The 10818-nt window shown below is 43.5% G+C and overlaps 1 protein-coding gene across 4 annotated transcripts in view; it reads right to left on the reverse strand.

The window, feature by feature from the left end:
• Positions 1 to 10567, reverse strand: part of MYO1D (myosin ID) — a 163946-nt gene extending 153379 nt beyond the window's left edge. For all 4 annotated transcript variants that reach the window (XM_055789789.1, XM_055789790.1, XM_055789791.1 and 1 more), the window contains exon 1: positions 10428 to 10567. In XM_055789789.1, coding sequence (XP_055645764.1) covers positions 10428 to 10522 — 95 coding nt within the window. In that variant the 5' untranslated portion in view covers positions 10523 to 10567. The remainder of the gene's footprint in view (positions 1 to 10427) is intronic.
• Positions 10568 to 10818: the final 251 nt, after the last annotated feature.

Below are 10818 nucleotides of genomic sequence, written 5' to 3' on the forward strand. Positions count from 1 at the left end.
ATTTTTTTGTTTAGTTTGTTTTTCCTAACTATTCATTGTGGAACAGCCTTTGCTGTCATTCAGTAGGCTGTTAAAATATAGGTTCTCATTACTCCTTGGCTGTTTTGCTTCCTGGACAGAACAATGTAGTACATTGCTTGAGCCCCCTTTGGTTTCCCTATTGTGAGTTTGTCCTGGGCACCAGCACAATGACAAAGGCACTGACCGGTTTGATGCTTCTAATGGAAGCCAGATACTAAAACTGGACCTTTTCAGAAATTTTCAGGTGGTGCCCTAAAGTATAATTCATTGGAGGAGTAGCAATGTACACCTGTTCTACATCAGAATGAGACTGAAAACCTTTTCAACAGGAGCCCCATAATATGCAGGCTTATTCAAAGGTCATCAGAAGTTCCAGCGTGCTTAAGTTGCCTTGAGCTAAATAAACCATGCAGGATCGCATGAGCGCAGGGGCAAGCAAAAAACCACAAACTTAAAAAATTCTGTTTGGGGACAGAGCTAGACACACTACCCTAAACTAAACATTCACCTCTTGCAGCACATCACATACCACACAATGCACAAAGTCCTGCCACAAATCTCCAATTTTTATTTCCAGGAGGATGTAGTGAGCCTTCAGGCTTCCCACATTAAGTTACATCAACCTTAAATGGGAACAGATCATGATACTATAAGCAAATTATTCTCTACCTGAACAACCTCAGGCAGGATAGCATCAGGCCAGGCTCTGTCCAGACCCAAGAAACTAACTCCAGTGGGCACAGATCCAGTATGGAATCAGGAAACTACTTGAACAGATCAACACGATAATCAGCGGTTGCAGCATACCAAACCTCCTACCATGACAAAGTTTGTGTAGGTTTCATAAATTAGACATTTAAGGAGGAGGCAGTGTCTATGTTGAAATTTATATGGAGATTTTCTTCCACACCAAAAGAGGAGCAACTGAGGGAAAAGCACATGAATGCTTGTCAGAAAGTTCTCAGACAGACATGTTAACAGATCAGTGCTGTAGGAGAAACTGATAAACACTGGAAGGAGATAAGCTGTATTTCTGAGGTCAAACAGGAAAGAGGCAAAGAGGCGAAGCAGATAAAACAGAAAGCAAAAACAATCTGTAGATAACTTAACAAGCATATGTGGGAAAGGGGGGTTTGCCAAGGTGTAAGACAAGGAGCAAGCACAAAAATCAGTGCGAAGGTGGTTCTAGGCAAGAGATTGAGCTCTGTGTTATAGCTTAAACTCAGGTCTGATATACTATAGGGGAAATAACCCTTGGCTTCAAAGCAAAGGCCTTGAAAGGACCAAGTCAGATGGTACAGGCAGAACAAGCAAATTGCTGTCCAGAAGAGCTTGCTTGCTCCAGCCCAAGGGAACCCCAGCTCACTCACTGGGCAAGGCTGAAAAGATCAACACCAATATCAGAGAAGCTATCTCTGCCACTGGGAGAGCTGAAGGGACGTAAGCAGACACTTCACAAGGGGGAAAGCTGGGCAGAGGTGTTTACCTGTACAAAGAAGGTGCTGAAAGCAAGAGAAGTCACCAAGAATGACCAAGAGGAAGCTGCAATTATAAAAATATGGGAAGTCAGCAAGAGGAGAAAGTAAGGGTCAGGTGGGACAACATTTCTTGGAGGGACAGTGAGAGCGCCTGACAACAGCTGACACCCTGGAGTACAGCAAGAAATATCCAAGGATTAGAAATGAAATCATGGCAAGTAAGCAGCTGTCTAGGGACCACATAACTGGTTTAATGCCGTATTTTCACCCCCAACAGTATATTTTTCTGTAAATGACGCTCTGGATCAGACCAGCCCAACGGTTGCACACTAACTGTTCTCTAAAGTTTCACGTATCTCAAGGCTGGCAGGTCAGAGCAGGCAAATGGCAGCAAGAGGGCAGGCCACTGCCAACTCCTGAATCAAGAAGGGGTGGCTAGCAACATCACAGCAACCAGGAAATGCGTGCAGCAAAATGCTTCAGCAGACAGGTGAATCGGTCAAAACGCAATAGTGGTGAGAAACAAATACTCCAATGCTGTTCAAAGAAAACATTAAAGCCTGCAAAGAGAAATGCTCTGCAATTAGAAGGGGCAGAATGGAAAGTACCATCACCATGAAGAATTAAAAGCAAGAACAGACTTGTTACGGCCCAAGCACTCATCACACTTCTACTGACAAGCCTGAGAAGCAACGCACTGCAAGACCATCTGCGACGATGGGGCTGCGTCCTCTGGCTTATTATTAACTGTTTTATTTAAAAGGTCTTTACGTGATATACCCCTCCTCCTTCCTCAGCTTCTCACTGCTGGCTCTGACAGCATGTAATCTGTCTGAAACACTACTCACAAACAGAAGCAGCCTGCTGTGCCATGTCTGCTTGTGGCTGCCGGGCCCCACACAGACCAGGTGAGAACACTACCTGTAACAAATCCCAGGAACGAGAAAAACCTCATTCCTAACAAAAGACAGAGGTTATCTAAGAAACAGGGTTTAGATTTGAAGAGAAAAAGTATTTTCAACAGGTTAAACTTATCTAACGCCTCTTTTTCACTCCCAAACACAGAGCAGCTTCATACCCAAACTGTTCTTTTAGCATTTCAAAGCACCACAATGGAAACTTATTTCTCCTGGTCTGTTTAACAGAGACAGAAACAGCAGTACCTGACAGCAGTAGTGTGAGCAGAGATCTCATTGGGTCTCACTGAAAAGCCCTCAATGGAACACAAATATTTTAGAAAATGTATTTCTGTTTCTTAGAACTGGAAATGAGCATTTGCTACAAAAGGACACACAGCTCCCTGATCTAACACTTAAAGGCAAACCTATGTTCGGACATGTCTTTCCTTCTCCCGCAACCTCAGAATGTCTTCATTCCATAAAAAGATACAATCATGACCCAGGGACTGAGAAAGGAGAGTGATGATCTAACAACCAAATATCTAGCGAGATCTGCAACTGTGAAAGGAATTTGAGTAAATATGACTAAAGGGGAAATGTTCAGGTAGTGTAAAAGCTTGCTCGATCTGAAAGAAATGCAAGGGGTTGGTGGAGTGGTATTATCAGTAAAACCATCTAAAGAGGTAGATTTTGGAACAGAAGTCAAAGCAGAGGACTCTTGACGAAAGGAGACCACGAGACTCATTGGAAGTATAAGCTAATATTTACTGTAAAAATTTGGCAGATCTTAAAGTCAAAATTTAACTAGGGAAATTCAGAAGGTGAAGATAAATTACTTTCATTAAGACAATGCAGGTAATACAAGCCATCTCAAATGTGTGGTAGTCAAAAACAAGAACAGGATTCTACTTTACAGTATCACAAACAGATGCATTGCCCACTGAGGATCTTCAGGACTCATATTACTTCATCAGAATCTACAAAATAAGCGCAGAGAAGAGGCAAGAACGAAAGCAAAAAGGCTGCTGAGGAATTGCTAAATTACCAGCTGACTTTTGTTGACACACTCTGCGTAAAACAGCAGAAAAAAATAATATACTAAAAAAAGAGATGTAATAGAAGATGCTCCTTATTGAGCTAATTTGCAATAGTTCTGGTTACAAAACTGATTCTGTAGTGCTTTCTCTTCAGACCTGATGCCATGTGACATGAATGTCCCTCCCCAACTTGCTGCTAGCTACCCACAATTAAACTTTGTTATCTGTGCTCTTACAAGTACCATAAATGCAGCTCAACATCAGCTGGCAAGCCAGGACTAGCAGATCTGGTGCACAGCATTAGATTTACATTCTTATGCTGGTAAGCTACCCTGAGAGACTAACCTCATTCATAAATCTGGCCTCGTATATTATTCAACACCCATGTGTTAAAATTATTAAACACTACCTCACCCACACTGCTATAAAAAGACTACTATAAAATTTCACTCTGAGAAAAGAAGGTATTCATAAGTCAGGGGAGGGCAGATGTGCAAAAGAAGATTCAGTGGAACTACATAAATTCAGCACACATGGAGGCAAAACAAATTCCACACTGGACACCATCTCATTCAATGCTTCATTCATACGAACACTGTCAGGAAACACTGAGCCCACCTGCAGCAGCTATCAGTTTCCATAAGCTGAACATGAAGTCCCTGCAGAAATCAGAAAACTGGCCTTGCGCCTCCCTTTTGCTACTTGTCTAGTTCGGATTTGCTTTTTAAATGAGATTGATGGCCTTTTCCATCTATGAAGATCAAGCTAGACCTTGTCCAAGTTCATAAGACAATTTTTGATGGACTAAGGGGAATTTTCATTCCATTCATTCCAAATTCTGACACAAGACAGCTCTCTGCAAACTGAGCAATTCTGAAGAAGCCAAGACCTGATGAGACCTAACTGCTGACCGTCCAAGCAGCAGTGAGTGTCCTGCAACATCTGCAGTGGCAGGCACCCCTCTCCAAAAAGAAAGCAGACTCTTCCCAGCAGCATTTTAATTCAATGCCACATGAACAATTCAAATACTCATACCTATTTAAAATGAGAAAATAAAAATGGCTTAAAGGCATGAAAAGCTTGTTTATTAAGCATGAATATTTCATTACCAAAAGCATGAATGAAACTAAGCATTCACATAATATTTCTGTTACTACCTAGCATGAAGCCAAACCTCTCCCACCACAACTTCAACCAAAAATATGAATGTTTAAGATGGTGCTCAAAAGATAAGAAAGCCGCTGTAAAAACATCAATACAATATAGACAGCACCCCTTTGCTTACTTTAAGTAAGATTAAGTCACCAGAAGAGCAGAAAGGGTGCTATACAGATGAAGAACTAAGTGCCATCAATGATCCACATCCCTGCTGAAAGATTTGTTTCTAATGTATTCATGGGGACACTGATCCTCTGAAAACAGGAACAAATTAAAGTGTTTGGTCAACCCCAGAACTTGTGTGCATTTTTCCAGACCTGTTGAGGAGAGCTCCCAGGAACACAAAAATGAAGGTAAGTCACCCAGTCTCCAGGTCTAGAGGATACTAAAATGCAGAACAAGAGTTTTGCCTTTCGGAACCATAAGATGAGTGACTATCTGTGCATTTACACGAAAAAAAAAAAATGCCCTTCGTTATCACCTACTGAAAGGGGCTGTGAACAACTGCGTCATAGCTTCTCTTCACGTCACCCGGGCAGTTACGAAGTCTGTACATTTTTGGCACCATCTTCAGCCTCTTGTATCCAAAACTGCCTGCACAGGAGTGTGCTGCAAACCCAAGAGACCAACAGCTGCTCATATCAGTCGTCCAAAACACAAACCAGATCATTTTTTAAGACCGACAGATACTATGAACTCAACCCACCACATCATCCAGAAGAAAAAATGTTTCGGGTTTTTTTTTTTTGAGAGGTCCAAAAGGTATAGCCTACACACCACTGTCTCAAGACAATGCCTTCAAGATATCCCTCTGCAGCATTTGAAGCCCAGCTCTGTTTTGGTTTGCTACAGCCTTTTTGTAGAACTACAGCCTATGCTTCACAGTGAACACTTGCCTCAGCAGCAAACACAGAAAATTCTCAGAGGAAACACACATTTTCTTCATACATTCTTGATACCAAAAATATTATTAATCCTAATAAATACTAGATCTCTTTCAAAAGTATCTGCAATAAATAAGAATTTAGAACTGTTGCCTTAATTTAGGATAGCTTTGTAAATGTTAGGGTTTGACTGTAAGAAATAGTTGAGAAACAGTAAAGACCACTTGAGCATATTTTAAACTAAAGTCAGAACTGCGATTTTATCCAGCATTGCTTTAAGAAGTTTGAAATCACAATGTGTGCAGGGAGGCAACTGCACGGACTATTAAGCTGTAGTTCTTTGCACCACATCCTCAGGTACAGGTGGGCCGGGATGACCAGGAACTATCTGAGCAGCAAGTACAGCCTTCCACATCAGATTTCATGCCGGAATTAGTTAAAAAAAAAAAATAAAGAAATGAAAGAAAAAAGAAGAAAAAAAAAAAAGAAAACAACCCAAAACTCATTTCACGATCATTACATCTTACCAGGTGCTTTCACCAGCTTCCTTTCATGCATCTTTGAATTCTTTAATAATCAGAACTAAGATCTATTAAGTTCCCCAAAGGGGATTTGCACAATGCTTATGAATAATAAGCAACTCGCTAGAAATCAGGAAAAGATGAGTCAAATAGCACCTGCTCACAAATTAGATGAGAGAACAGAAAGACCTTGAGCACACAGCTCATATGGAACTACCCCGAACGCTACGCTGCCGCTGTGATACATAATTGTCTGCTGCATTTTTTTCCTGCACTTCAGCATGGCTTTCCACTTACAGTCCCCAGCTGCAATTCAGAGGTGTTGGGTTTATCCACAGCTGGACCCTCACACCATCTCACTGCCCGGCACAGAGGGGATCACATCTCACTCTCCTGCAAAGCACTTGAGACCTTGTGAGGAGAAGCTAGTCTCAAGTTATTCCTGAAATTATCACTAAGACTGCAGAACAGATAATTCAAGAAATCAAGCTAACTCTTTGCATGCCATATGTATGATTTTTAAAGCTCTGTGTTTTGATTTGTTTATAAAAATGTTAGTTGTAAGGATAGTACAACGAGTGGTCTTTGCAGGATAATGTGAGAAATCACATATAAACCAGAATATTTCATACTTATGAAAAATAACCTTGCCCTCTTCCTTACAAGGAAGTAAATGAAAAATGATAACTTCCATCACTTGAAATTTTCATTATGGTGTGATGAAAAATGAAGTGATGTACAGTTTTGTGTATCTCTTACTCAAAAGTTCACACTGCAGGTTTCATCTACGCCACAATTTCTGCAAAACATTAGCAACTCCTGCGAGATCGCTGCTCCCTTCCCACAAGCACCATCTCACTCCACCTGCTATGGAATAGTCAGTCACATTAAGCCAAGACCTCGTGCTGCAATTGAAGTGTTTTAACAAGTCCAGAGCAGGATGCTCTCCCTTAGATTACAGGTGGGTACCGCTCAGAGTACAGCTAAATACTGGCCCTTGACTGTCAGCAAGAGGATCCGTGAGCTGTTTGACATTAAAAAGATTCAGTTTTAAGGAGCCTTTCAATTACTCTTATGTCCTCTGACAGGAACTAAAATGCCAACTATCACTGCAGTAATCAACCTGCCCACAAAGGTCAACCGGGAACCGATTAAAGGGAATGCCAGATTACCTGCTGAAGCACAAACTGCTCAAATATGGCAGTTTAAAATAATTCACACTTAGGAGCACTTAAAGAATAATTATCTGTTAAAGCTATAGAGGTTTGCTATAAAGAAACAAAGCTAGCTACTGAGTCCATGCTAACTGTTCCAAATAGTCCTGCTTGTTTATTTTGGGTTTGGGTTTGTTTTTTTTTTAATTATTCTGATGACTAAGAATCACAACCAGACACTGGTACGAAGCCCACTCAGAACTAAGGAATTCAAGGACCGGACGACTTTTATTTACAATTAGCACACAACGCACAGTGACTGCTTGAGTATCTACATGATATGGCCAGTTTATTAACCAGTTGCAAGACATCACCATGAAAAAATACTAATGCTGTGATATCCTTGCTGAATTGCTACATGAACCCACAAATTGACAACGCAAGATGCACAGGGATTGGGAAACGAGATAGTGAACTGACATTGCATCCATCCACCTACCTGGGCAGGTACTCACACTGACAAACACATCTGCCATACTAATCCAGCCCATGTCAACACCACTAAATTCTAGTATTAAAGTGCAACTTCACCATTTCTCTTTTTCCCACTAGAGACGTCCTTGGGGAAATATCCTTGCATGCACCAAAACTGGTATGATTTCAATTCCACCCACATCTGGGCTCACTTGGGAACTAAATCCAGCACAACCCATCTTGGGTCAGCCAGTGACCCTGAACAAAAATAGCTCTGGCAGAAAGCTGGATTTATGGAATAGGGTGGAGCCCATCCAAGTGTAAACTGAACAAACCTGCCACTTGAAGTTAATGATGGAGAAGCAACAATTTCTCCATTCTGTTCAGCTCAAGGCAACTCGTGCCATCTACGCAACGTGACATAATCAAACCTCGAGCGGGTCAAAATCTAGGATGTAATTTGGGTATGACACAGTTTAAGATGTATCATCAGGCAAGAGTTAATTACTGTCTCCAAAGCAGTAAAAATAAGAGAAGCAAATGTTGCTTGAGAATTGTAACAACACCAGCAGCAAAGCTGGGTCAGCAGGCCAGGGCCATAGCTCTACTGGCACTGTCAAACAGGGTTTAGCAGAGTATAGCAATTTTACTGAAAAGCCTCACTTTTGGTAAATTCAGATTAGCTTTCCTAAACGTCCTGGTGCAGACAAGCCTTAAGCCAGGGGATGACAGCACCAAGGCTAGAAAAAATTAACAGTGTTCTCTTTTTCTTTTTTTTTTTTTTTTTTTTTTTTTAACAGAAGATTATTCTGCCCACAGCACAGACAGATACAAGACAATCTTGAGCCAGACCTCTGCTTGCAAACTGCAGATTACGGCCAAAGTAACACATGCCTTCTCATGCAAAAGAAACTGTGGTTTGAATTGATGTCACAAGGAAAAGTCTGGTTTCAAGTACCAGTGATCAAGGTATCGAAGTTAAAGGGACACTTGATGGCGTATTAGACACAGCAGGGATGTCCAGACAACATCCTTCAGCACAATCACCATGCAACATGACAGGAAAAAAATAAAACAAAATCAAACTGCATATCAACTGTAAGGATCAAGAATTGCTAGCTTTAGCTTGTTCTGCTCATCCTCTTTCACACAAAATTAGCAAAGTCTACCAGTGGCATCTCTCAGTTAATTAATCTGATTCCTAAATGCAACCAACATGCTAAGTTGATTTTTTTTTTATCTAACAATCCGTTTACAATACTTCATTTAGTTTCTAATACACATTAACCAAAGAATAAAAGCCCCAAGAACAACCTGTTACATGCATGTTTCCTGCTAATTACAATTACTTTGTTTGCAAGCCCTTTGTAATACAATTAGTGTCATGCCGTGCACAAATGAGAAACAAATTAAAGCTTTTAGAGGCACTGCAAAATTCTTTTGAATCTGACATTTCCTCATGTTCAAAGCTCAACTGTTCATGCTGTTTTTCTTAGTATTCAAACACAACTGCCCTCCCTATCCAAATAAAAATCCAAAATATAAAAGAAAATATAGTATCAAATATGCCAGTTGTTATTGTACCTCACACCACCAGGATTTGAGCCCTGACTTTGCAGCACCACAGAAGACAGGTACACCCCAGTAGCCAGGTGTCTAGCACAAAGTATTCCCGAGCACTCAGCGGCTGATGCAGCCAGACCTCAAAACCTAGATTTCACCCAGAGGAGACATCACAATTGCCAAAGAGCTGGTTTTCCTCCTTCCTCAGTAGTTTTATGCCAGCTGAGGAAGCTTAGCCCATCGCTCTTCCCTCGGCTATTGCCAGAACCACTCTCAGGTGCGCCCAACAACTGCACAGGCCTGACACACGACGGATCTCATCTATCTCCAGAACACAAGTGGCAGGGGAGGAACAGTCAGTAAAGTACAAGCAAAACTGGGCGGGGGGGGGGCAGCCAATAATCCACAGTTTTATCCCAAAGGCTTCCCTTTGGTAACTATCAAATCCTTGCACAAGCAGGGGTATAAGAGTTTATCAGGAAAACCTCCCATTAATCTTTTATAATGGAAAGTGAAAGGCAACCATGGACTTAGGGTCCCCACCAGCTGTCCCTCTATCAGTGCTGCTCAGGATTTAGTTGTGCTTCACAGAGGAAACCGGGACGAAAACCCAGATCTTCCTGAAGCTGGTCTAGTAGGGCAATAAAACTATAAAGATCACAAAACGTTAACGCAGCAAGGCTGCCCCAGTAAAGGGCTGTAAGGCTCCTACGGGGCTCGAGCAACCTTCGACTTGGTGACTTTTATTGCCGGTTTTTTTCCTTTTTAACTTTGCACACGTATCAGCACAGGCAAGATACCTGTCAGAGGGAAGGCATATGAGGTGGAGCCTGAAGCAGATGAGGTCTGGTGAGAGGAGGGAGGTTTTGCAGGGGGGTGACTGAACACACACACCCCCCAGAGCCAAAGGGGGGCTCGGTGCCCCCTGGCTGCACCCTGGGCACCCTCCTATTTACTTGGTCCTCCTGATTTACCCCCATTTCACAAAGAATTCCCCTCTTTCGTGCAGAGTTTGCCCCTCAATCGGGCTCAGGCAGGGCCGGTTCAGCTCACTAAACCGGCACAGCCCACCCCCCCTCCCCACAGCCGGCAGCTAATCGGGGGTGCAAGGGGGGTAACAACCAGGAAGCCAGGGCTTCACAATCCCCTCATAAACCCCTCACAAACCCCCTCCCCCCGAGGTGAGGAGAACGGGGGTTACCACCTCCCCGCCCGTTCCCCCCCCTCACGGCACTCACCGCAGGCGGAGGTTTGCCATGAATTCAGGCATCGTAACGGCGTCCATCAGCACGAAATCCGCTTTACCGAACTCCAGGCTCTCCTGTTCGGCCATGGCGGCAACGGCTGAGTTCGCGCTGCCCCGGGCCGGGGCGGGAAAGTGGCGAAGGCTTGCGGGGGGGGGGGGGGGGTGTGTGCCCGCCTCGCGCGCGCAGGTGAGGCGGGGCCGGCGGGTGCGAGGCGACCACCGGTCGGCGCCCCCTGGCGGCACGCGCAGCGTGCACACCACCGGCCCCGCCCCTCAGCCAGCGCGGGCGGGAGCAAGGAGCGCCCTCTGCTGAGGAGAGGGGCGCACTGCACATGGGGAATCCCACCGGTATGGGGGCGGCGGGGGGCACTCCCTGCGGGGGG

Source organism: Falco peregrinus, chromosome 18, assembly GCF_023634155.1.
Source record: "Falco peregrinus isolate bFalPer1 chromosome 18, bFalPer1.pri, whole genome shotgun sequence".
NCBI lineage: Eukaryota > Metazoa > Chordata > Aves > Falconiformes > Falconidae > Falco > Falco peregrinus.